Source organism: Dreissena polymorpha, chromosome 2, assembly GCF_020536995.1.
Source record: "Dreissena polymorpha isolate Duluth1 chromosome 2, UMN_Dpol_1.0, whole genome shotgun sequence".
Taxonomy (NCBI): domain Eukaryota; kingdom Metazoa; phylum Mollusca; class Bivalvia; order Myida; family Dreissenidae; genus Dreissena; species Dreissena polymorpha.
Genome location: NC_068356.1, coordinates 16454695 through 16482607, shown reverse-complemented (window position 1 = coordinate 16482607; position 27913 = coordinate 16454695). Strand labels below are relative to the sequence as shown.

General features: G+C 36.7%; 2 protein-coding genes across 8 annotated transcripts in view; one reads left to right on the top strand and one right to left on the bottom strand.

The window, feature by feature from the left end:
- Window positions 1-20: 20 nt before the first annotated feature.
- LOC127866019 (RNA-binding protein with serine-rich domain 1-like) lies at window positions 21-27562 on the bottom strand. Of its 5 annotated transcripts, none has more exons than XM_052406252.1 (6): window positions 27495-27562; window positions 23164-23253; window positions 22792-22956; window positions 6134-6369; window positions 5614-5773; window positions 21-941 (listed from the first exon to the last, which is right to left on the bottom strand). In XM_052406252.1, exons 2-6 carry the CDS (start codon window positions 23241-23243, stop codon window positions 836-838), a joined length of 747 nt encoding a protein of 248 aa, XP_052262212.1. In that variant the 5' UTR covers window positions 23244-23253; window positions 27495-27562; the 3' UTR covers window positions 21-835. The 5 variants fall into 5 exon arrangements, with proteins under 5 accessions (XP_052262212.1, XP_052262215.1, XP_052262213.1 ...); XM_052406255.1 differs by lacking the exon at window positions 27495-27562 and adding an exon at window positions 27364-27481; XM_052406253.1 differs by lacking the exon at window positions 27495-27562 and adding an exon at window positions 27284-27406.
- LOC127866009 (protein-lysine N-methyltransferase EEF2KMT-like) overlaps window positions 27334-27913 on the top strand; it is a 29538-nt gene continuing 28958 nt past the window's right edge. The window contains exon 1 of one of the 3 annotated variants that reach the window (XM_052406197.1): window positions 27334-27723. Coding sequence is in view for 1 of the 3 variants with exons in the window: in XM_052406194.1 (XP_052262154.1) it covers window positions 27613-27723 (111 nt within the window). In the remaining 2 variants the exon portion in view is untranslated. The remainder of the gene's footprint in view (window positions 27724-27913) is intronic. The other 2 variants (XM_052406196.1, XM_052406194.1) reach the window with 2 other exon arrangements.

Here is a 27913-nt window from a genome sequence, read left to right as displayed (position 1 = left end):
ACAAGTACACTTACGCCAAATATAGGTAAACATCTTTATTACATTAAAACTACATCACAATTACACAAGAAGAATGTAGGAAATATGTACATGTAACACAAAAATATTTACATGATGACTATTTCAAACAGACATTACAAAAAATAATAAGTGACAAATTATTTATTTTTATTTCAAGCTTGCATTGTGTACATTATTTCAAATACTGTAACTAACAGTACTCTTAACTACCAAAGTGAAGACATGTACATAAAACAAACCTTGGAATTGTTTATTTATAGATAAATCTATTATTATTAGCATAAAAAGGAGTGGATGTTTAAAACATCATTCCTCAACTAAAGTTCCTCTGCTTAACATTCCTGAATGTATTTACACCTTAACAATTGATGTAAGAAAAGCATGTTTAAATGTATTAAAGTATTAAATGACAATCCACCATTGCTAAAACAGAACGTGTTTGGTCAATATCCACTTCAAGCAAACATTGAGCTGTTCTTTGTTACTGAGTGTGTCAAACATAATTGAGGTTCGTGCCTTTGTTAAATTTCCATATATACATACATGTAATAATTTGTAAATTCAAATTATAATAAGGTAAACCTATCTCAGATTATTAACATAAATATGTTTGAACTAAGAAAAGGTCTTACAGCCAAGTTTGCAATAATGTTTCAAGTTTAAAGTTCTCAACATGTTTCTATTTCTTCTAGAGTCTTCCACTTAAGATGCTATGTGCAGCTCGAATTTAGACAGAAGCAACGTCTGTAACTTTGTTCGAGACGTGTTTCAAGACCTAGTTTACAACTTGCAGTCATGGTTATGTCTGGTGTGTTCATCTTGAAGAGCTGGAGCTAGAATGACTGTATCGTCGACGTCTCACTGGGGACCTGCTTCTAGACCTTCTCCGGGGAGGGGTGCGAGTTCTTCGAGGTGGTGATCTGGACACACAGCACAATCAATATATAATTATAAACAAGATTGCCATGAGCAGAGTTCTAAAGGAACTAAGCTGTTTTGAAAAAGTGCCAGCTGATTCATGAAGATTAAATAAATAAGAGGGCCCAGGGTCACTCACCTAAACAAGAGGGCCCAGGGTCACTCACCTAAACAAGAGGGCCCAGGGTCACTCACCTGAGTAGTATTAACATCAAGCAAGGGTTGTTAACGTTGTTTTGCGAAATTTAATAATGGAATATCATTTTTCGGAATTTTCCACAAATTGTTGTCCAGTTCTGAGATTATGAGAAAAGTGTCTCAGCATCTTTGGATGACCTGTTTTGCAAGAACACTTTTAGGTACCGAAAACAACTGTACTTGTTCAATAGATTGAGTGTTGATGAAATAGTTTTTGCTTAATAAAATACAATATGTTGAATTGTTATCATGTATAAAAGTCAGTTATAAAGAAGTAAATGAGTATGAGAATATGTACTAGAAATTCAACATTGATCTTCTTTTAAGGTACAAATTATCACTTGATCTTTCTCATAGGAAAAGTTATCAGATCAAAACAACTGTCAAAACTATTTGTAATTTAAATGCACACAAATCTGTAGCATAAATACATTATTTTTGCAAAACAACTGCATAACAACTTTTCTTTTTAACCTTACAGTTTTGTGTGCTTCTTAAAAGATGTGATACATTGTTGTTTTTTTACTACCAAAATGACAGTGTTTTAAAACAACCTGCAAAATTTTAAGACTCACCTTGCAAAGATATTTCCAATTGAAACATCAATAAAAACCTGCTTAAATCACAAACCTTTGGTTATCACACACAAACTAGTGACTGACTACAAAATGTAGGTCTAAAACATTTCAAGTTGTAATCTATGTTATGAATGGTGTCCAGGAGTGTTACACAATCACAACATGTCAACAATGCATGCACAGGTATAAATGAGTTTCACAGAGTAGGAATCTAGGATAAGTTAATGAAAAGTCAAATAAGATTCATATGTAACAATTCTTGTTGTTTATTGCTTTACCACTATGTTAAATTTCTGCATAAATATAGATAACAATCTGAAGTGATGGATATAATTAATTTGATTAATTCAATAATTATAATCAGATATTTGGGTTGTGGTTAATGTTTCTGAGTCCATTGCCAGTATAATCATCACCATCATCATCATCAAAATCATCATCATCATCATTGTGCACTAACATCCGCATTAAACTATAGTGTCAACATGGTTTTAATATAGTCATTTTAGGAAAACTGCCGCTACCCTGGCGGCCATGTTTTTCAACAAACCATAACCATTTTCGAACTCAGCCAGGCTATCAGTAGAACATATCTTCGGACCAAGTTCCATAGAGATTGGACTAAACATGTGACTTCTAGAGTGTTAACAAGGTTTTACTGTAGCTATATAAGGAAAACTGCCCCGCCCCCTGGTGGCCGTGTTTTTCAACGGACCGGTACCATTTCCACACTCAGCCGAGCTATCATAAGAACAAATGTTCTGACCAAGTTGCTGCTCCCTGGCAGCCATATTTTTCAAAAGACTGAAACCATTTTCAAACTCAACCAAGCTATCATTGAGACAAATAATATGACCAAGTTTCATGAAGATTGGACTTTAAATGTTACTTCTAGAATCTAGAGTGTTAACAAGGTTTTACTACAGCCACATAAGCAAAACTGCTCTGCCCCAAGGAGACAATGTTTTTCAATGAACTAGAATCATTTTAGAACTCCGCTGAGATATCATTAGAACAAATGTTCTGACCAAGTTTCATGACGATTGGACTAAAAATAAGACTTTTAGAGTGTTAACAAGGTTTTACTATAGCCATTGCAGGGTTGTTGTTTTTTTACTAAGAAAGTGAAGCCGATATTCGGCATCTTCCCCTACCAGAATTTTTCCCCCCAAAAATACAATATCCCCTCTAAGAATATCATTTTTCCCCAAAATATAATATTTTGCCCTCAAAGATATTTTTCCTTTGGGTCAGTCGACACTCATCCAATTTGTACCACGATCTCGCTCTCTCTCTCTCTCTCTCCCGACGAACACACAAAACTGGGAACCCCAGTGATTCTAAATATAGCAATGAAATAAATACGTCATGGAAACTGACCGCAATAATCACCTGACTATTTCACTGGATTCGGGCCTTGCGCGAGTAGGGTATTACATCAATTAATTACCAGAAACCAGTCGAATTTTTATCCGGGTTATAAAAGAGCCTAGATGTAAACGTGAAAACAGAATCTGTAGATTACTTACATGTATAAACATTGAAATAAACCATTATTTTTTATTTTTCTCTAAATATGTCTCTTTCGTGCTCTATTTTCCCCTTTTACGCAGCGTCCAGCGTCTTCCCCTTTTTCTAAAAAAAACCCTGATAGCCATATAAGGAAAACTGCCACGCCCCTGGCCGCCATGTTTTTCAACTGACTGGAACCATTTTCGAACTCAGCTGAGATATCATTGGGACAAATTTTCTGACACAGTTTCATGAAGATTTTGAGAATAAATGGGATTTCTAGAGTGTTAACAAGCTTTTTTTTTTATTTGACCTAGTAACCTAGTTTTTGACCTCACATGACCCAGTTTCGAACTCGACCAAGATATCTTTGGGACAAATCTTCTGACCAAGTTTCATGAAGATCAGACAATAAATGTAGCCTCTAGAGTGTAAACAAGGGCAATTGTTGACGACAGACGACGGACAAAAGATGATCTCAAAAGCTCACCATTTCGCGAGATCACGTTGTGCTCAGGTGAGCTAAAAAAGTGACAACTTGAGTATTAACACGTTCATTTGGCATAGGGACCTAGTTTTTAAGCGTACATGACCCAGTTTCAATCTCAGCCAAGATTTCAAATGATCTGAGCAAGTTACTTTAAGATTGGCAAATAAAATTCTTCACTAAAGTCACATTAGGAAAACTGCCCTGCTGGTATTTTCGACCTTAGACCTTGCCCAGCTGCAATGTTTTTTCAACAAACCATAAGACTCAACCATGAAGTCATTAAAACACGTGTTCTGACTCAGTTTCATTAAGATTGCACTAAAAATGTGACTTTTAGAGTGTAAACAAGGTATTACTTTAGCCATATATGGAAAAATGCCCCGCCCTTTGCAGCCATGTTTTTTTTATGAACCATTAACATTTTCAAACTCAGCCCAGATAACGTAAAATAAATGTTCTGACCAAGTTTCATTAAGATTGAACAATAAATGTGACTTGGGGACTGTCAACAAGGTTTTAATTTAGCCGTATAAGGAAACTGCCATGCCCCCCTGGCGGCCAAGTTTTGCAACCAACCAAAACCATTTTTGAACTCTTCCAAGATATCATTTGGACACATGGTCTGACCAAGCTTCATGAAGATTGAACAAGCAAGAGCTGTCACCATAGGATGACTTATGCCTCCTATAAACGCTTGATAGAAGTTATGAGCTTTTTTCGAAACCTAAAACGGACCCCAAGTTCAAGGTCAAGGTCATAGGGGTCAAAATTTGTGTGCGTATGGAAAGGCCTTGTCCATATACACATGCATGCTAAATATGAAATTGTTATCTGAAGCGACATAGAAGTAATGAGCATTTTTCGAAACAAAAATGCAAAGTGTGACGGACAGACGGACGGACAGTCTGATCACTACCGGTATATGCCCTCCTTAGTGGGCATAAAAATGTGACTCTTGAGTGTTAACAATGTTTACCAAACCCAAATAAAGAAAAAATATCCTGCCACTTGGCAGCTATGTTTTGAACAGACCAGGACCATTTTCAATCTCTTCCAAGATATTAATAGAGCTTTTGTTCTGACTAAGTTTCATGAAGATTTGACAATAAATGTGACTTAAGAGTGTTTAAAAGGTTTTACTATAGCCTTATAAGGAAAACTGCCTTGCTCCCAGGCAGCATTGTTTTTCAACCAACCTGAACCATTTCGAACTCGTCCAAGATATTATTGGGACACATGTAGTGATCTAGTTTCATGCAGATTGGAAAATGGATTTGGCCTTTATATTGCAAACACTGTAAATGTTGATGCTGCACGACTCATGATGGACAAAAGGCAACACACAAGAGCCCACAATGAGAACCTTGTGCACTGGTGAGCTAATAAAAATAACACTTCATACTTTTACTTCAATTTGTAAGTTATAACCTCGTTTAGTAAAAGTATATTTTTTACATACTTGCTAAAGATAATTATTTTCATGAAACTTATTAATAAATAATTTTATTAATATTAAAATACAGTTTTTTAAGAATTAAACACCAAAGTGTACATGTTAACATACTCATTTTTTTATTAAAACAAGAGATGTGTTTGTGAGAAACACAATGCCCCCTACTGTGCCGCTTTGATACATGTTTTTTTTACCTTTGACCTTGAAGGATGACCTTGACCTTTCACCACTCAAAATCTGCAGCTCTATGAGATACACATGCATGCCAAATATCAAGTTGCTATGTGAAGGGACATAGAAGTTATGAGCATTTTTCAAAACATAAACGCGAAACCTTAACGCAAAGGACAGACAGACGGACTGCTCGATCACTATATGCCCTCTTTTGGGGCCATACAGAATCTATATTGACACTAATTGATGCTATTGCTGAAACAATATACCTCCTCCTCTCGTCCCTATATCTAGGTGGCGAGGGTCTCCAGGCCCTGCCCCCTGGGGGTCCACCCCTCCGTGGGGGTGGTGGACTGCGGCGTGCAGGACGAGTGGCTGGGCGGGGCGGCAACACAGTCTGGGCAGTCACCTCTTGACCGTCAATCTGACCTGCAAACATGCAGTCGAAATTCATGACATAGTGACAATTGTGAAAGTTCTTTAACAGAAATTCAACAAGAGATGTGTTCGTCAGAAACACGATGCCCCCTACTGTGCCGCTGTACAATAATATTTCTATTTATCATTTAATAAAAATTAAAACCCTTTAATTCGAAAGGGGGCATAATAAAAATTAGGATGTGAACATTTGTATGATACTGAACAAGTATTTACAAAATGCTTGCGCAAAATTTAAGCTTAACCAATTTTCAAATGGGCAGGTAGGGTTCTGCAACCCTCCATTAAGGCCTTGCTTAAGCACTGCAGAAAATATAAACAAGTTTTTATAAGCCATGAGCCATTATATACCTCCATCCATGTATTTAACAGCTTTTTCTGCCTCTTCTGGGCTTCCAAAGTCCACATAGGCAAATCCTTTGGAGAAGTTTGGATGGGCCCTGTCTGGAGGCATCTCCAAGTGCTTGATGGTGCCATACACTGCAAAGATCTCCTGTATGTGCTCCTTCGTAACATTGCGTGTTAGCTTCCCAATATGAACTTTGGTTGGCCGAGGAGTTGGACTTCTCTTTTTACGCTTTGGTGATCTATAAGCAAAGACATGAATAAGAAACAATACTTAACAACGGTGAATAGAGATGAGCCCACTTACAAAATTTCACTGACTGACATTGGATTTTTGTGTTGTTCATTAGATTTTTTCAACAATTGTAAATAAGTTAACAGCTGGATTGATGAAACTTTATTAGAGCATTTCTATCAGCATGTGACATCTGTATAATTTGTGTTGCTTTTTATAACTTTGGCAGACACATGGACATTTTTTTTATTAAAGGTCTAAGGGACTTTGGTCGCTCACCTAAGCCGCAAAGGAACTGATGTGTTGTAAGCAAATTTTGTGCTGTTTGTGTAATAAATGTGGCCTATGACAGACAAGGCTTTTTAACAGGGATGGGAATGAATACTACAATATTATAATACTTTCAAATTGGCCGGTTATTCACATCCTAAATTTGTATTTGAATATTCATATTATGGAAAGAAAATGAGTAAGTACACACTGCATTTTTTGTTTATAGTTTAGACAATTTTCTTTCATCAGTCATTGTTAGGACAACAGCGGCCATCAATTACCGTAACAAGATAATTTGCATACAAGAGTGTACAATGTATCTGGGCAGGGGCAGTGTCTGCAGGTGCTTTGGCTATCAGTTTGCAAGAGTGTTATTAATCAACCATTTAAAATCTATTGTCCAATATAATAGCCATGTTATTCAAATTTAAGCATCAAGCATAGCCAGTTTGACCCCAAGGGCATGATTGAAACATTTTAACATTCTTTTTTCAAGACCTCTATCAACTAAATATTGTTATATAATAGTAAAGTACAAAGCCTGTAACTTTGTAAAAAATCAATGGGCCTGAACAAACCTTACACTTGATGTTCAAGTCATGTAAGATGATTAAAACACAAACAAGAGCTGTTTTAAAACCTAAAAGCAGATTTCAAAACCTAACGCGGACCCTAAGTTCAAATTCAAAGGGGTCACATTTTGTGTACGTATGGAAAGGCCTTGTCCATATACACATGCATACAAAATATGAAGGTTACATCAGAAGCGATATAGAAGTTATGATTATTTTTCCACACCTAAAGGCAAAAGTAGTGTGACGGAAAGTCAGACAGACAGACGGACAGTGCGATCACTATATGGCCTCCTTTGGGGGCATAAAAAATAAAGTCAATATCTGCAAGTGTTTAGGAAACAAGAGCTGTCAGAGGACAGCGCACACGACTATTCGAGTGCTTGACATTATAACGTAAGCCATCATGGGGAAATTGTTCATATTCAATGATTTATTAAACGATCTTTCAAAAACAAGAGGGCCAAGATGGCCCTAGTTTGCTCACCTGAGAGGAGTCGGTTCATTCAATCTTTACCAAATGTCAAACTTGACCTAGATATTGTCCAGACAAACATCCTGGTCAAGTTTTATCATTATTTTATCTGCGAGTCATGATCAATGTACCTATGAAGTTTCATGATCCTAGACGTAAGCATTCTTGAGTTATCATTCGGAAACAATTTTTCTAAGTTGAGTCACCGTGACCTTGACAGCCATTGTGTGAATACGTTTTTTGGCACTGTGACCTTGACCTTTGACCTAGTGACCTGATAATCAATAGGGGTCATCTGCAAGTCATGATCAATATACCTATGAAGTTTCATGAACCTAGGCATAAGCATTCTTAAGTTATCATCCAGAAACCATTTTACTTTTTCAGGTCACCGTGACCTTGACCTTTGACGTAGTGACCAGAAAATCAATAGGGTTCATCTGCAAGTCATGATCATTGTGCCTATGAAGTTTCATGATCCTAGGCATAAGCGTTCTTGAGGTATCATCCAGAAACCATTTTACTATTTCAGGTCACCATGACCTTTGACCTAGTGACCTGAAAATCAATAGAGGTCATCTTCGAGTCATGATCAATGTACCTATGAAGTTTCATGATCCTAGGCATAAGCGTTGTTGAGTTATCATCTGGAAACCATTTTACTATTTCGGGTCACCGTGACCTTGACCTTTGACCTAGTAACCTGAAAATCAATACGGGTCATCTACGAGTCATGATCAATGTAACTATGGAGTTTCATGATCCTAGGCCTAAGCCTTCTTGAGTTATCATCCGGAAACCATTTTACTATTTCGGTTCATCGTGACTTTAACCTTTGACCTGAAAATCAATAGGGGTCATCTACGAGTTATGATCAATGTACCTATGAAGTTTCATGATCCTAGGCCTAAGCGTTCTTGAGTTATTATCAGGAAACCATTTTACTATTTTGGGTCATCATGACCTTGACCTTTGACCTAGTGACCTGAAAATCATGGGGGGGTTATCTGCGAGACATGATCAATGTATCTATGAAGTTTCATGATCCTAGGCATAAGCGTTATTGAGTTATCATCCAGAAACAATTTTACTGCTTTGGGTCACCGTGACCTTGACCTTTGACCAAGTTACCTGAAAATCAATAGGGGTCATCTGCGAGCCATGATCAATGTATCTATGAAGTTTAATGATCCTAGGCATAAGTGTTCTTGAGTTATCATCCGGAAACCATTTTACTATTTCGAGTCATCGTGACCTTGACCTTTATCCTAGTGACCTGAAAATCAATAAGAGTCATCTGCGCGTCACGATCAATGTACCTATGAAGTTTCATGATCCTTGGCATAAGCCCTCTTGAGTTATCATCCGGAAACCATCTGGTGGACGGACGGACCGACATGAGCAAAACAATATACTCCCTCTTCTTCGAAAGGGGGGGGGGGGCATAATGAGAAAACTGCTCCCCTCCCAGCAGTCATGTTATTCAACTGACCGGAACCATTTTTGAACTCAACTCAAATTTTATAAAAATTAGGCCAAAAATGTGACTTCTACTGTGTTCACATGTTTTCACTATATACATATAGAGAAAAATGCCCCACCAACTGGCGGCCATTTTTTCACCGATCCCAACCATTTTCAAACTCTTTCGAGATATCAATAAAACCAATATTTTGACCAACTTTCATGATGCTTTGGCAAAAATTGTGACTTCTAGAGTGTTTACAAGGTTTCTCTATAGCCAAAGAGTTTATAGTTTTTCTTCTTTTTTGACCTAGTGACCTAGTTTTTGACCCGGCACAACCCAGTTTCGAACTCGGCCGAGATTTCATTGGGACAAATCTTCTGACCAAGTTTCATGAAGATGGGACAAGAAATGTGGCCTCTAGAGTGTTTACGAGCAAATGTTGACGGACGGACATAAGACGGACAAAGACCGGTCACAAAAGCTCATCAGGTGAGCTAATAAAAAAAGGAAAAAAAAATATTTAATTTTTTTTTTTTGGGGGGGGGGGGGGGGGGGGGGGCGGGGTTGAGAGGGGGTACAATGTGGGGGTGTGGTAATTTATTAGACGATCTTTCAAAAATAATAAAAAAAGGAAGAAGACAAAATTGGGGGGGTAGGGGGGGGGGGGGTGAGAGGGGGGTATAATGTGGGGTGGGGTAATTTATTAGATGTTTATAAAAAAAATTGGGGGGGGGAGGTTGGGGGGGGGAGGGATTCTGGGTAAGGGCATGGGGTTTTGTTTGGGTGGAATTTATTGTGGTATTCAAGTTAGTGTTGTTTTGTCAAAGTAATAATAAAATGTGATCATAAAATAAAGAAGTTATGGCAATTTAAGCAAAATGTTTATTTATCTTAGTGTAAAAGGGGCCATAATTATGTCAAAATGCTTGATACAGTGGTCTGCTCTTGTTTATAGGTTGAGGTCATGATGGTTAACAAGTGTGCAAAATATGAAAGCAATATGTCAAGGGACATTGAAAATAGTTGGGGTAGTACGCAAACGTTAACATTTGCTGCATATTCTAAGTGGAAAAGGGGCCATAATTATGACAAAATGCTTGATAGAGTTGTCTGCTCTTGTTTATAGGTTGGGGGTCATGTTTGTAAACAAGTATGCAAAATATGAAAGCAATTTGTCAAGGGACATTGAAAATTGTTGGGGCCGTACGCAAACTTTAACATTTGCTGCATATTCTAAGTGGAAAAGGGGTCATAATTACGACAAAAAGCTTGATAGAGTTGTCTGCTCTATGAAACTTTAATATTTGCACGCTAACGCAGAAGCTAACGCTAAGGCAGATGCTTAAGCTAAGGTGAGTAGGATAGCTTCACTATATATATTTCATATATAATAGTCGAGCTAAACAGTGCAGAAAACTGCTATTTTAGAGAAAATTTCTTAGTCCAAGGCCCAATAGCTTTGGATAAAAATCGGACTGGAAATAACTGGAACTTGATCTGTAAGTCTGTACAGTTAATGGACACATACACACAGACTGACGGACATGATAACAGTATACTTAATGCTCCCTATGAGCACTGTATGCTCAGATGCGCTAAAAATGAATGGAAAAAATGTTTAAGACATAACCATGGGTCTAGTTCTATCAAAAGACATGTACATGTTTATTCTTTATTCAAAACATTTTGAAGTAAGACAAGGATATCAGTAAAACTGATGGATGCTCCCCAATGATGCTTTTCAATATATTGTTTAACTGTGAGGAAAAAGTGTGACCTTGAGAAAATCTATTATTAGCCTCAGTGACCTTGACCCCAGTAACCTCAAACATCATCAAAAAGGTAGAGGTCCATGCAAGGTACCTACATCCCAAAATATATACCAGATCAATCAAATATTGAAGGCGCTATGAGAAACTGTAACCAAAGTGTGACCTTGAGAAAATCTTTTACAAGCCTCTGTGACCTTGACCCCAGTGGCCTCAAACCTCATCAAAAGGTAGAGGTCTATGCAAGGTACCTACATGCCAAATATTGAGAGATCGGTAAAATATTGAAGGCGCTATGAGAAACTGTAACAAAACTGTGTTGGAAAAACCGTTTTTTAGCCTTGGTGACCTTGACCCCAGTGACCTCAAACCTCATCAAAAGGTACAGGTCAATGCAAGGTACCTACATGCCAAATACGTAAAAGAATGGTAAAATATGGAAGGCGCTATGAGAAACTGTAACAAAATGGTGACAGAAAAATCTATTATTAGCCTTGGTGACCTTGACCCCAGTGACCTCAAACCTCATCAAAAGGTAGAGCTCCATGAAAGGTACCTTCATGCCAAATATGTTAGAGATTGGAAAAATATTGAAGGTGCTATGAGAAACTGTAACAAAATTGTGATGGAAAAATCAATTATTAGCCTCAGTGACCTTGACCCCAGTTACCTCAAACATCATCAAAAGGTAGAGGTCCATGCAAGGTACCTACATGCCAAATATGTAAGAGATCAGTAAAATATTGAAGACGCTATGATAAACAGTAACAAAAGTGTGACTGAAGTAAGTAAGGAACCCCAAATTGGCAATTATATGCTCCCCATATATATATTTTTGTTTCTACAATGTAATATTTGTTGTATAAACTTCACAGTTAATAGTTTTGAACAAGAGCTTAAAGATCATGTAATTAGATCTTAAAGGCATTTCAAAATGGCAAACTGATAACAAAAATCGTATTTTAATTTGAGTCTATTTCAATTCAATGGGGCTATTTTGCATGCATGTTTTACGTGTAAAACATGTAATAAAAGAAATGCAATAGGTTTTAATTTAAATGCCTGACACTCAATGGAACAAACAATTATACCAGGCAATAATTAGAAATTACCGGTATGTTAATAATAAATTAGAATTGCCAAATCGAATGGTTGTAACCTTATCCCAACCATTTTGAAATCATCCTTTTGATATATTTTTACAACTCAAGAGTAGGGCATTAAATATTTGAATACCAAAGCAAGTGGTTTGATCAGACCATTTGACGTAAGCAAATTCACTGAGGAGGGCCATTTCATAATTGAGGTATTGAAATATTTAGAGTTGTACAATTTATATAGATATAAAACGTCATTTAATTACAGGTTTATTAAATGCACTAAACTTGGATGAATTGTCATATGAAAGGTTTAAAGCAGATGAAATTATTTTGCGCCATTGAGATACGATAAACCCTGCCATCTAGCAGGTGTGTTTGATAAACACATTGTGATGTCAGTTAGAAGCATGACTGAGCCATTTCCATGGAACTTACGACATGTACACATGTATAATTTATGTTGACCTGCAAGTCAGGATTTTGTTTGATCTAAATGATTAGGACGAAAATTTGCTCTAATAATAAACAAGAGGGCCAAGATGGCCCTAGTACGCTCACCTGAGAGGAGTCGGTTCATTCCATCTTTACCAAAAGTCAAACTTGACCTAGATATTGTCCAGACAAACATCCTGGTTAAGTTTTATCATTATTGAACCAAAACTCTTGCATATGGAGTGTTTTAGTTTTTGTAAGATTTTACCTGGTGACCTATATTTTGAGTACCCCCCCCCCCCCCCCTTACCAAACATCAAACTTTGCTTACAAAAATAAATATTATGACCAAGATTCATAAAATCTGAAACAAAATTGTGACCTCTAGAGTTTTTACAAGGATTTTGTATAATAATGAAAATTTGGACAATCTAAGGGCAATAAGTATGGCATTAATTATGTGATATATATATAAAACCAATCTTTGTACCAAGTTTCATGATGATTGGGCAAAAAATGTGATTTCTAGAGTGTTCACAAGCTTTTTTACTATATATAAATATAAATATAAGAAAACTGGCCCCCCCGGCAGCCATGTTATTCAACTGACCGGAACCATTTTCGAACTCAACTTTCATATCAAGGAAACAAATGTTCTGACCAAATTTCATGAAAATTGGACCAAACATGTGACTTCTAAAGTGTTGACATGTTTTCACTATATACATATAGAGAAAATGCCCCGCCCACCGGCGGCCATGTTTTTTCATCGATCTGGACCATTTTCATACTCGTCTGAGATATCAATAAAACCAATGTTTTCACCAACTTTCAGGATGATTGGGCAAAAATTGTGACTTCTAGAGTGTTTACAAGGTTTCTATATAGCCAAATAAGGAAAACTGCCCCCCCCCCCCCCCTGGCAGCCATGTAATTGAACTGACGGGAACCATTTTCAAACTCAACTCTCATATCAAGGAAACAAATGTCCTGACCAAATTTCAAGAAAATTGGGCCAAAAATGTGACTTCTAGAGTGTTCCCATGTTTTCACTATATACATATAGAGAAAAATGCCCCGCCCACTGGCAGCAATTTATTTTCACCGATCTGGACCATTTTCAAACTCGTCTGAGATATCAATAAAACCAATGTTTTGACCAAATTTCATGATGATTGGGCAAAAATTGTGACTTCTAGAGAGTTAACAAGGTTTCTCTATAGCCAAATAAGAAAAACTGCCCCGCCCACTGGCAGCCATGTTTTTCAACTGACCACAACCATTTTCGAACTCAACTCTCATTTCAAGGAAACAAATGTTCTGACCAAATTTCATGAAAATTGGGCCAAAAATGTGACTTCTAAAGTGTTCAGATGTTTTCACAATATACATATAGAGAAAAATGCCGCGCACTGGTGGCCATGTTTTTTCACCGATCTGGACCATTTTCAAACTCATCCGAGATATCAATAAAACCAATGTTTTGAACTACTTTCATGGTGATTGGGCAAAAATTGTGACTTCTAGAGTGTTTACAAGGTTTCTCTATAGCCAAATAAGGAAAACTGCCCCCATCCCCCCCCCGCCAGCCATGTTATTCAACTGACCGGAACCATTTTCAAACTCGACTCTCATATCAAAGAAAACAAGAGCACCGCCTTGCGGGTGCAGACCGCTCATCTATTTTCTTTTTAAAGGTGAAGAGACTCTCATTGACAATCACAAAGGAGGGAGGGGTGGAGTGAAGAGGGGTGTATAGTGTGGGGTTGTGGACATTTATTACATTATATTCCAAAACATAACCTTTAAAAAAAAATATTTGGGGGGGTTGGGGGGGGGGGGGTATAGTGTGAGGGTGTGGTGGTAATTTGTGAGATGATCTTAAAAAAAAAAAAAAAAAAAAAAAAATTGGGTGGGGGTGGGGTGGGGGGGGGGGGTGGGGGTATAGTGTGAGGGTGTGGTGGTCATTTGTGAGATGATCTTAAAAAAAAAAAAAGTAGTTTTGTCAAAGTATCAATCAAATCTAATCATAAATAAAGAAGTTATGGCAATTTTAGCAAAATTTAATAATTTGACCTTGAGAGTCAAGGTCATTCAAAGGTCAAGGTAAAATTTAACTTGCCAGGTACAGTAACCTCATGATAGCATGAAAGTATTTAAAGTTTGAAAGCAATAGCCTTGATACTTAAGAAGTAAAGTGGATCGAAACACAAAATTTAACCATATATTCAAAGTTACTAAGTCAAAAAAGGGCCATAATTCCGTAACAATGACAACCAGAGTTATGCAACTTGTCCTTTTACTGTACCCTTATGATAGTTTGTGAGTGTTCCAAGTATGAAAGCAATATCTATGATACTTTAGGGGCAAAGTGGACCAAAACACAAATCTTAACCAAATTTTCAATTTTCTAGGTATAAAGGGCTCATAATTCCGTCCAAATGCCAGTCAGAGTTACATAACTTTGCCTGCACTGTCCCCTTTTGATAGTTAATAAGTGTTGCAAGTATGAAAGCAATAGCTTTGATACTGTACGAATAAAGTAGACCTAAACACAAAACTTAACCAAATTTTCAATTTTCTAAGTATAAAAAGGGCACATAATTCTGTCAAAATGCCAGTCAGAGTTACATTACTTTGACTGCACGGTCCCCTTATGATAGTTAGAAAGTGTTGCAAGTATGAAAGCAATAGCTTTGATACTTAAGGAATAAAATGGACCTAAACACAAAACTTAACCAAATTTTTCAATTTTCTAAGAGTAAAAAGGGCACATAATTCTGTCAAAATGCACACCAGAGTTATCTAACTTTGCCTGCCAAGTCCCCTCATGAAAGTAAGTAAGTGTACCAAGTTTGAATGCAATAGCATTGATACTTTCTGAGAAAAGTGGACCTAAACGCAAAACTTAACCAAAATTTTCAATTTTCTAAGAGTAAAAAGGGCACATAATTCTGTCAAAATGCACGATAGAGTTATCTAACTTTGCCTGCCCAGTCCCCTCATGATAGTAAGTAAGTGTACCAAGTTTGAATGCAATAGCATTGATACTTTCTGAGAAAAGTGGACCTAAACGCAAAACTTAACCGGACGCCGACGCCAACGTCAACGCTGACGCCAAGGTGATGACAAAAGCTCATAATTTTTTTTCAAAAAATAGATGAGCTAAAAATGTTCTGACCAAATTTCATGAAAATTGGGCCAAAAATGTGACCTCTAGACTGTTCACATGTTTTCACTATATACATATAGCGAAAAATGCCCCACCCGCTGGCGGCCATGTTTTTTCACCGATCTAGACCATTTTGGAACTTGACCGAGATATCCATAAAACCAATGTTTTGATCAACTTTCATGATGATTGGGCAAAAATTGTGACTTCTAGAGTGTTTACAAGGTTTCTCTACAGCCAAATAAGGAAAAACTGTCCCGCCCACTGGCAGCCATGTTTTTCAACGGAACAGAACAACATTTGAACTCAACCTACATATCATTAAGGCAAACATTTTGACAAAGTTACATGAAGATTGGGCATAAAATGTGACTTCTACAGTGTTTACAAGGTTTTTCTGTTTTTTGACCTTGTGACCTAGTTTTTGACCCAGCATGACCCATTTTCGAACTTGATCGAGATATCATTGGGACAAATCTTCTGACCAAGTTTCATGAAGATCGGACATTAAATGTGGCCTCTAGAGTGTTTACATACCAAATGTGGACGACGGACGGACGGACAGATAGACGGATGGAGACCGGTCACAAAAGCTCACCTGAGCAATCAGGTGAGCTAAAAAAACAAGAGATGTGTTTGTCAGAAACACAATGGCCCCTATTGTGCCGCTTTAAAATAAAATTTCAATATATCATTTGGCAGGTTTAGCAATTATCTCCCTTTAAAAGTTTTTTACTTCCCTTGGATTGTATTTTTGACTTTTGACCTTGAACTTTCACCACTCAAAATGTGCAGCTTCATGAGATACACATGCATGCCAAATATCAAGTTGCTATCTTCAATATTCAAGAAGTCATGACCAAACTTTAACGAAGGGTAAAGTTTTAGGAAAGAACAAGAGATGTGTTTGTCAGAAACACAATGCCCCCAATTGCACCGCTTTGAAGCCATATATTTAACCTTTGACCTTGAAGGATGACCTTGACCTTTTACCACTCAAAATGTGCAGCTCCATGAGATACACATGCATGCCAAGTATCAAGTTGATATCTTCAGTATTGCAAAATATATCGCAAAACTTAAACCAAGGTTAAAGTTCTGATGACAGACAGACAGACAGACAGACAGACAGACAGACAGACAGACAGACTGACAAGACAGACAGAAAGACAGGCCAAACACAATATACCCCGGATCATTTGATCCGGGGGCCTAAAAATACAATGATATTTGATTTTGACCTTTGACCTTTAAGGATGACCTTGCATGACTTTTCACCACTCAAAATGTGCAGCTCCATGAGATACACATGCATGCCAAATATGAAGTTGCTATCTTCAATATTGCAAAAGTTATCAAACTTTTACCAAGGTTAAAGTTTTGAGACAGAATGACAGACAGGCCAAAAACAATATACCCCCTCTTCTTTGAAGAAGGGGGCATAATAAAAATCAAAGACCTATATGTATTTTTATAGGTCTTTGAAAAATGTATTTTGTGAAAAAGGACACACATAATAATCTATTATCCTTTTAGAAAGTGATTACCCTATCCCCTTTTTCAAAGATGCAGATAACATTCATTAATAGAGGTATTTCTGGTATTCAAGAACATTGCTTTATTCGTGACGTTCATCAGTTTGAACATTTCAATCTAAGGTTTAACAAGAGCTGTCATAGGACAGCGCGCTCGACTATTCGAGTGCTTGACAGTATAACGTAAGCCATCATTGGGAAATTGTTCATATTCAATAATTTATTAGACGATATTACAAAAATAAAAAAAGGAAAAAAAAATTATTATTTTTTTTTTTTTGGGGGGGGGGGGGGGGGGGGGTGGGGGGCGGGGGTAGGAGGGTATAATGTGGGGTGTGGTAATTTATTAGATGTTTAAAAAAAAATTGGGGGGGGGGGGGGGGGGTAGGGGGTGGTGGGGGGGGAGGGGTAAGGGGGGGGGGTAAGGGGGGTGGGAGGGGGGGTATAATGTGGGGTGGGGTTGATTTATTAGATGATGTTTAAAAAAAATATGGGGGGAAAGGTTGGGGGGGGGGAAGGGATTCTGGGTAGGGGCGTGGGGTATTGTTTGGGTTGAATCCATTGTGGTATTCAGGTAAGTGTTGTTTTGTCGAAGTAATAATAAAATGGGATCATAAATAAAGAAGTTAAGGCAACTTAAGCAAAATGTTAAATTATCCAAGTGTAAAAGGGGCCATAATTTTGTCAAAATGCTTGATACAGTGGTCTGCTCTTGTTTATAGGTTGGGGTCATGTTGGTAAACAATGGTACCATTATTTTTATCATGTTTTATTCAGACTGCGCAAACATGTGACTTCTCAAGTGTTAACAAGGTATCAATTTAGACGTATAAGGCAAAAATTGCCTTACTACATTGTAGTGAATACATGTAAGGACAACTGCCTCACTCCCTGGTGGCCATGTGTTTAAATGAACCAAAACCATTTTCAAACTTGGCAAAAGATTAAGTTACACAAATGTATTTAGGGAGTTTCATAATGATTGGACAAACAAAGACTGCTAGAGAATGGATAAAAACTAACAGTTTCACACTTGCTGGGGTCCACTAATTATTACGCCCAAAGATTGAAATTTAAAAGCCGGTACTCCGTCCAGGTGAAAAGCTTTTTGATAATGCTGTTCTTATTAATTATGCGATAAATTGTGCTGGAGTCATCAATACTTTCACCCCTCTGGCATGAAATAGTCACAGTCCATTAAATGGAGTCTTACATAACATCGTATAAACATAAAGTGAATCAGCTAATGGTGGCAGATGCTGTAACATTTCTTTCCTAAATGGCTGCCCACATGGCGTAACAAAACTGTTAAAATGTGGCATTTTATTCTAGGAGTTTCTCTGCCAGAAAAGCCAAACATTTCAGAAAAAAGCAAATACACTTAGGAGTAAGATCAATGTTAAAAGTAAGTGTGAGTTTCAACTTAGATGGCCGGAAAATGGGACTTGGTTAACAAATGATGAGAACAGTATGCAGTTTAAATATTGAGTTGCACAAGGAATGAAAATGATGTTGTGACAGTTTTCTCGTCGTGTAAGATTTACATTAAGAAATATGAACAGTCTGATGGACCTGTTTAGCTTTGCTGAAATTGCTGATAACAACAAAATTATCTGGTCATAAATGATACAGTACAGCCAAAGCGAAACAAACGTATTTCGCGATCCGTGGCGACAAAGCAAAACGAGTCGATGCCGCGTCAGTCGTTGAAGCCGCGTCAGTATGCGGCGGCAAGTCGCATTTCGCCGCGAAACTTCGCATCTGTCCGCCGAGGCATGCCGCCGTCCGCGACATGATGCCGAGTCGATGCGATCATGAATTTTTATTTTTAAATTATTAGTTACATGTAGTTTACAAATTTTGAAAGAACAATTATAATAATAATTAAAATCATAATAAATTTATTGTGCGCGGATTGTATTAGCATATACATGTAAGCATAGTTAATGTGTCTGGCCAATTATTAAGTTTGTTTCCCGCCCGTGGCGTATGTATTTCACACACAAGCAAGGTCACGTAATTATGTTTTCGCACATACAAGTGGTCAAGGCTCCAGCATATGGTGGATTTATAAATTAATTGCATGTTGATTCCGCTATTATATTTTAGCTGATAAAATTAGCAGTTTGAAGCCACATCAATAATCAAGACGGTGACGACGTATTTGTAGTTTTGTTAATTATCAGCTTATTATAACTATTGTTTGAATATGCGTATATAAACACGTTTTATTTTGTTCATATTATACAGTTAATATCGCTACTAATTACCCGATAATCCCGTATATTCCAGTTTTAAAGCAAATGCTGGTAAATATTTACGATACACAAACATTCTCGATATTTCCTTAAGTATCAAAGACATTTTGGCATTTGTTACTTTTTATAGAGATGATGAAATAACGTCTAATCGTGGCGTTTTTTTTCTCCACTGAACACGCGATTTACGCCTGACGTGATGTTCATGTATTTTTACAACACAAAATACACCCAAACTTTCCAAACGACGTTCTACATGTCTGCATAATTTTCGCGCGCTTTTTATAAAACAAAGGATATTTTAGCACTGTTTATTTGATGCTAGAATTTGCCAAAGGACGCGTTAGCATTAAAATTCGGAAGTGTGTTTCGGATTACAAATTTAATAATGATAATCAAACGAAACATAAACAGTTGCGCGTAATTAATTCTACGCTACACATACATGTATGTACATGTAGGTGGATATCTTTTCACTCGATCCGCCGCGTGCGTATGCGGCGGATTTACTCCGCGAAAGTACGCGAGGTTAATACAGACTCGGCGTCGTTGCGCGGATCGATGCCGAGTGCCACGGCGATACGCCGCGTGAACACACGATTCGGCCGCCGCGGACTAATAATCTGGCCGTGGCGTAGCCGGGGATTATGTTTGTGCCGCTTTGGCTGTACTGTAAGTAAAAACAATGTACAAAATATGTAAAATCACTTTACTTTTATTAAAACCTGTCTGAACTGACAGTGTATGTTAAAACAAAAAACAATATTGAAAAACAAAATGTATATAAAGCATTAAAAAAGCACTGAGCTCAGGGCCCTCAATCTGTCAAATCCACGGCCGCATTCCCCCCCTGAAAAGTATACTTTTTCCCCTTTTTGGGCGAAAAATTCACCATATAGATAGATAGATGTCTCCTGATTATTATATCTCAATTCTATTTTTATTTAATCTTTTCAAACATACTTAATAATGAAATAAGCAATGAATATAGTGCAAACATGTACAAATGTAATAATTAGAGAGTAAGTAAAAAATCCCCTAAAAAGGGAAACGCCGCGAAAATTCCCCCTGCTATGGGCAGCGACCCGCTTCCCCTAAAATGGATTGAGGGCCCTGGAGCTCATAGAATTTTTGCTGGGCAACCTATTTTCAGGAGTTGGATGCCCGTCTGAACATCCATCCATGTACAGTATTAACTAGAGCTTTGTCACAGACGTGACGAATACCCCCACATATCGCATTGACACAGAATATTTTGCTGTTGTTTTCACAAAAAACAGCGGACACCATGCTCAATGTTTAAAACGCACTAAGTGACCCCGTGACCTAGTTTTTGACCAGGCATGGCCCATGTTTGAACTGGACCTACACATCATCTAGATACAACTTCTGACCAAGTGTGGTGAAGATCGGATGAACACTACTTGAATTAGAGAGTGGACAACATGCTGAATGTTTAAAACGCACCAAGTGACCCTATTACCTAGTTTTTGACCCTGCATGACCCATATTCAAACTGGACCTACACATCATCTAGATACAACTTCTGACCAAGTGTGGTGAAGATCGGATGAACACTACTTGAATTAGAGAGCAGATCACATGCTGAATGTTTAAAACGCACCAAGTGACCCCATGACCTAGTTTTTGATCCGGCATGATCCATATTCAACTTGACCAAGACATCATCTAATTACAACTTCTGACCAAGTTAAATGAAGCTCGGATGAAAACTACTTGAATTAGAGAGCGGACACCATGCTCAATGTTTTAAACACACTAAGTGACCCCATGACCTAGTTTTTGATCCGGCATGACCCATATTTGAAAATAGACATCATCTAGACACAACATATGACCAAGTTTGGTGAAGATCGGATGAAAACAACTTGAATTAGAGAGCGGACACTAAATATGGACTGACAGACCGACCGACAGACATGCTCACTCCTATATACCCCCCTAAACTTTGCTTGTGGGGGTATAACAAGATTTCACTATAGCACAAAACAAATAACCCAGACCCATCCATGCCAACTGGCAGCAATCTTGTTCAACAATGGGGTACTTCTTGTAAATTAGTTAATAACAAAGTAAAGAAACCAAAATTGAAGGCCCTTACAAACACATACCATGCATCATGCATAGAATTACTGCCACATGTGTTATTGCCTGTTAAATACATGTTTGCCTTTTAAATATATGTTTACTCATTTATGTTTTAAAAAAGAAAAGCCAGAATGAACAGCCCTAACGTGTATATACCATTCATGCAAATACTGGCCATTTGTTATGGATAATTAATCTAGCCTAATATAAACATCTCATCTTAAATCTGGTTCAAATATTATTTTATTTGTCTGGCACTGTACACTGTATATGTGACTTGAAGAGTGTTAACAATGTTTCACTATAGACGTACAAGGAAAATTGCCCCGCTACCCTGGTTGCAATTTTTTCAACAAAACCATTTTCAAACTCAGGCCAAGATATAATAAATACAAATGTTCTGAGCAGGTTTCATCATGATTGGACCAAACATTTGACTTGAAGAGAGTTTAGAAGGATTCACTATTGCCATAGTAGAAAAACGGTCCTGTGAAACAATTTTTTTAACTCTGCTTACCAGTAGATATCATTCGATCAAATTTCATGAAGATTTGACAAGTCTGACCTCCTCAGTCTTAATGAAGTTTTTATCTACTGACCTAATTGTTGGACCCACATGACCCAGTTTAAAACTTGGGCTGAGGTATCATAAGAACAAATGCTCTGACAACATTTCATGAAGATTAAACAATAAATGTGGCCTCTTGAATGTAAATAATGTAAAAGCTGTCAATTCATGATTCATGACAGAAAAAGGCCCTCATAAAAGCGTGCCATCAGCATGATGTGCAAAGGTGAGCTAAAAAGTTCATGTATCTGTCGAATGTATTTCTTAAAGCAATACTGCTAAAGTGACAACACTTTACTACAGGTTAGTGAACATGAGAAATAAAGCATTTTGCTATAATTTTGATGCATTTCTGTCTGCATTTATGGTCAATTTTGAAAACCTGTTTAGAAGCTCAGACTTGTGCCTTAAAAATATTTGATCATTTGAAACTTTAAATTCATATTAAATGAGCAAGCATGTGAATGTCATGTGCATTTATTATCAAAGCTATATGGGTGCACTCTTTTTCAATTATTTAACAGGTAGTTTGGTAGAATTATTTATGTGGAGCCATCTGTTTGACAGTGACTTAAGGACACAAGTCAACGACATTCAAAAAACACCCTTTAAACATTAAACTGAATGCCTGTGTAAAGAAACAATTTAATACTATTGGACACAGTAAAGAAGTTTACTAAATCCAGAAAAAAACTTACTCTCCACCAGACTTCTTTCGTGTGCGGGCCTGGTCTTTGGGTCTCCCACGCTCTGCGCTGCTGTCAGAGCCACTCGAGCTCGAGCTGGAGGAGTGAGAGGAACCTGAGCTGCCGGATGAGCTGCTGTCAGAGGACGAGGAACGAGACCGACTTCTAGAGGAGGAACTGTAAAAAGTTGACAAATTATTACAAACACACATTGAATCAATGACAATTTTAAGTTAAAGACTATTTATATTTCAGATTTTTATGTAAAATCATAATATTTAGGATAACTCATTATGCAAACACTTAGAAGTTCTGCATAATATTTGACACATTCAAGCCGAATAAGTTGTGATGATAATGTATAGCCTCTGACTGGCAACTGACCTACTGCTACTGTCTGAACAAGATGAAGCGGCCCTTTTCTTCTTTTCTGGTTTCTCTGCTTCTTTGCCTTTATCAGGCATTGTGCCTTACCTGGAAAGCAAAATTTAAAATGAATAGTAAATATGGCATCAGTTTCCAGCTACAATTCATATCAACATTTTTAACATTTGTATTACATATTAACGTGATTGTACTGGCGTTTTCAAAAGAAGAAAATAAATAAGAAATAAAAACAAATGTCACACAACACCAATGTGTGTAAAACACCAGCAAATGCAGCAACATATAAGAATAAATATATTTGAGATTCTTAAATTTGTGTGGTCAATGTCATGTGGTATGCTTAACTTTGCCAATTTTATGTTATTTTAAATTTGGTAAGTTCATAATCTTTCTTTTCTTTAATTTTACTAAATTGTAATTCGGTTGTGATTGAAATTCTTTAATACATTTACTATTCAAATAAAGTCTGGCTCGTGTTATAATTTTTTTTATAAAAGGTACCACTGAACTTTGGGTCTAGTTGCAATAATCTAACTCCCAACTAACAAAAAAGCTCAAAGCATTATATTAGAACAAAACTTTATTAAAGTTATTAATGTTATTGCTGCGCAGATTTTTTTCATGACTTCACGTCACAAACTCTGGTTCATGCCTATCTTTTCTTTTATGGGTAATTAAAAAATATACGTGATAATGAGTTATATTGCATATCCATACAGGGTTCTCAATAACTTTTGAGCCAACAGGCCAAAATAAGATACCAACAGGCCTTCTAGGGGGAGCGGGGGCATGCTCTCCCTGAAACTTGTAAAATTGAGCACTTGATTTCCTGCATTTTGGGCCATTTTATGGCTATTTTAATGGTCAACCAGGCACTTAAATTTGACTCGATTTTGAGCATTTTTTGTGCATTTTAAGAATTTTAGCTTTTTTAACTAACAAAAGATAAATGAAAAAAGCTCTTGGATTGGGATTGAATGGGGCCGAAATTTGGCCCTACAGGAATGGGCAGAAAAGGCCAGATTGTCCGTCTACCATGCACATTTTGCGTGACACTTCTAGCTTGAAACGTAACTGAATTAAAACAAACTTTCACAACAACAAAAACTTTGCATTAACAGAAAAAACACAAGCAATCGGGAACAAAAACTCAACATGTGATGAAAATAACGTCCAAATATTTGACTGCTTTTTGACGCCTTTTCATTGTTGTTGTTGTTTTGCTTAATAGCAAAAAAAGGACCAAAATAACTGAAAAGACAGGCAAAATTCGAAAACTCGATTGCCGATTTTCCGAATCTGAGTGATTTTCATCGGCCAAAATCTGATTTCAAACAGCCGATTTGGCCAGCTCTTATTGAGAACCCTGTCCATAGGCCAAGTGAGTCCCTTGTGTGTTAAGCCAGTAGCGCTCTATCAGTGTTTTTTTCACAAATAGGGGAATGGTGGCAGGGCCCGTCCAAAGGGAAAAAACGCTTCGTTTTTTAGGAAAAGGGGAAAATTAAAATTCACTCTTTTATATGTTATGAAGTTTATTATATGAATACACATGTATGTATGAATGTTATATTCACAGCTGATTTTCTCTGTCCTGTTTCTAAAATATATCCCAATGATTTTTTCAACATTAGTTTCAGACAGTTTAGCCTTCATGCAAACTCTCAGTATTCCTAGCCATTTTGAGTCTAATTGGGACTTTCTACTCGATAAAATGGCAAATTTGAGCATTTTTTAATCAATAAAATGGACCAAATTGGAATGTTTTTATCATCAAATATTGACACAATCAGGGATTTCAATAGATTTTAAAAACAAGGAGTCAATGACCCCTGGCCTGAAATTTTGAGGAGTCAAATTGAAAAATGTTGGGGTCAATTTTGAAGCGCAAAAATAGGTGTACAAGAATTGTGTTTTTGTCTGTTTTATTTAAAAAAAAATAATGACATAATTTGCATACAAAATGATTCATATAAAGGAACACAAGTAATATCATACTCTTTTTATAAGTAATACTATTGCTAACCCCTTAATTCCCCTTATTACTGGTATCAACTTATTTATAATTCATTTAACTGGCATTATTACTACTTTTGTTCACTATAAATTACTTGCAGTTATTCACAAGTGTCACTTCTTAGGTAAATGTATTGGCCAACAAAAATGTAGTTGTTGTTGTTGAATGAGTCGTAAATTGACGTATTTTTTCTAAGTTTTAAAGGGACTTTCTCATTGAGTTTATTTATTCCACTGTGAGTTTTTCATTCTAAAAAATACATGTACCGAGTTGCAATTTAGGTACAAGACTTTTGCAACACGCACGCTTTCCATGCGTGACAGTCGACAGCAACAATTTCGCGCTCTTATTGAAACACGGGTTTTACAAGGCATTCATGTATAGTGATTGGTGTACGCTGTTGATCGAAATTTGTACCAGCAAATAATGTGGCTGTAGAAAAACGATATGCTTCAGTTTTATAAATGGACATGATGAAATATACATGTACTGAAATTGAAGTGTTGCCGCATAAAATTGTAATACGGGTATCGTTTTCACAACTTTCTCGCCAAAAGTAATCAATTGCTCACCATAAAGGTGTGATGATGATGCTCGGCACTGTCTTTAAAGTACTTTTTAAATACCGAATTACAACTTTCACAAACAATTAATCCGAGCCGAGTTAACACAGTTCACAAACGATTGTGTAACGGTTACGATTTAAGCAATTACATTAGTCAATGACGTCACTTGAAATACATTTAAAGTTCTCAATTCGCTAGACGCTACCCGCTAATCGGCGCCACTTCAAAGGGCTGCTTTGAACTTTCATGACCACGTGCTGTATTGTGTAAACTTATTTCGCAAAAAGTGTAACTAAGTACGGTGCCGTGTTCGTTGTCGCGTTAATTGGTCTTTCCAATATAAACAATTGTTGAACTCGCAGTTTGGATATAAGTGTTGACAATTTATAATACGGGCCAAAAAGAAACTTTGAGTGTATGTCAATTAATAGTTGCTCGTTTTGTTTACAAAGCAATTAGTCAAAGGTGTTTTGTTTGAATTATGGATTATGCACCATAATTCAAAGGAATTGTTTTAACGGCATATACATGTGCTTCTAATTTCCCAAATAATGCGCATACGCACTCTTTAAACGATGACATGTTTATTGGAAGAGATTAGATAAGATAAACAAAGCCTGTGGTATCCCCTCCATGTATTGACCGAGTTTCCAATACTGGGGCATGAATGTCAATCAGAAGCATAAAGGGATTTACATCATGGAAATATGGTTAGATGTAAACTGACTGACGCGCGGGTTAAATTTTCGGTGCGTCAAAATAAATGGTCGGGTAAAAAACGAGTCATTTTCAAATTGCTCGCGTCAAACCAGGATTCTGCGTCTATTGAAATCCCTGACAATATATGCAGATACATCAGGCCTTTTCCTGGTCATTTTGGGAAAAGCATGAAATTCATCATATGAAAAGTACACTGATTTGGGATATACTAATTTAATGTAACTCTTTATAATAATTCAAAATCATATTATATTATTAATTTGTTATATACTTTGTTAGTTGTTATGAAATAAATATTTATTATAAGAGAGTTCTTTCTAAAAAAAATAATACAAAATCGGGGAAAAATATATACTCTTTTTTGAGGGGAATGGGGCCGAAATTGCCATAAAAAAACACTGTCTATTGTTCAATGTTGGCTCGGGTACTACTTACAAGTACCCCAGGTACTCTTAAATATACTTACATATACCCAGAGTACGGTAAATATACATAAACGTACCCAGTCGATATTAAGACTGTACCAAAGTTGTATTCCCATCCAAAATCCGATATCGTAAAGTGGTAAAACGCGCTTCTGATTACCGTAAAACGATATTGTTTATCTTAAGTAAACTTCTTGTTTAAAAAAACTGCATCAACATGCTTTTTAAATTCGAGTTTCGATAATATTGAGGCCATTTAACAGAAAATTGACATAAATGTGAACATAATTTATTTTAAAAAATAGCCGACAACGATGTTAGTATACTTAAAGAGTACCCGGGTACATGTAAGTAGTACCCGAGCCGACAATGACCAATCTAGCGCCAGTTACCTTAACGATAAAATATTTTTTTTTTTTTTTTCACGGGCCCAACTTTACATGTTATTAATTACGAAGCACTTTATACTGACTGAAATATGCAACAATATTGAACGCAAAGTGGATGCTTTAACTTAAGATCTGAAATCAAGTTATGCAAAACGTATATTCTAAATGATGCCGTTCGATATTAATTTAATATTTTTTGACAGAATTTGTTTACTTTTTGTGAGCGTCACCGGAAGTTAACCACCGAAATGATACATGTTCTCTGATTGGCTAGTTTTTAGGCTATTGCATATTTTGACTAATAGAATTATTCCTTGCAAGCTACATCCAAAATGGCGACCTCCATGGTCCAAACGAATGATGAAAAAAGAAAAACCGAGTTATTTAGATGTATTGCTGTTCAATTTTTTGAAATGGTACCTATTCGGAGAATTAAATGGCAGGTTGGTTACAATTAATCAATATAGTGATGCTCGAAATATTGCAATCGACTATTTAAATTTTACGCAGGAAGAGTCTATATCCGAAGAAAGCGTTTTCCGAAATATAGATAACTTGATATAAACTTATGTCAATCTATTAGGTTGGCGCAAAGAAAGAAAATAGTTGCAAAATTTCTGAGTAAAGAGTAAG

Coding starts and splice junctions, on each gene's coding strand:
- LOC127866019 (XM_052406252.1), bottom strand. CDS start 23,243: ATGCCTGATAAAGGCAAAGAAGCAGAGAAACCAGAAAAGAAGAAAAGG. Junction 6,370..22,791: donor CGAAAGAAGTCTGGTGGAGA/GTAAGTTTTTTT, acceptor CTTTGCTTATAG/ATCACCAAAGCGTAAAAAGA. Junction 942..5,613: donor TATAGGGACGAGAGGAGGAG/GTATATTGTTTC, acceptor CTGTGTGTCCAG/ATCACCACCTCGAAGAACTC.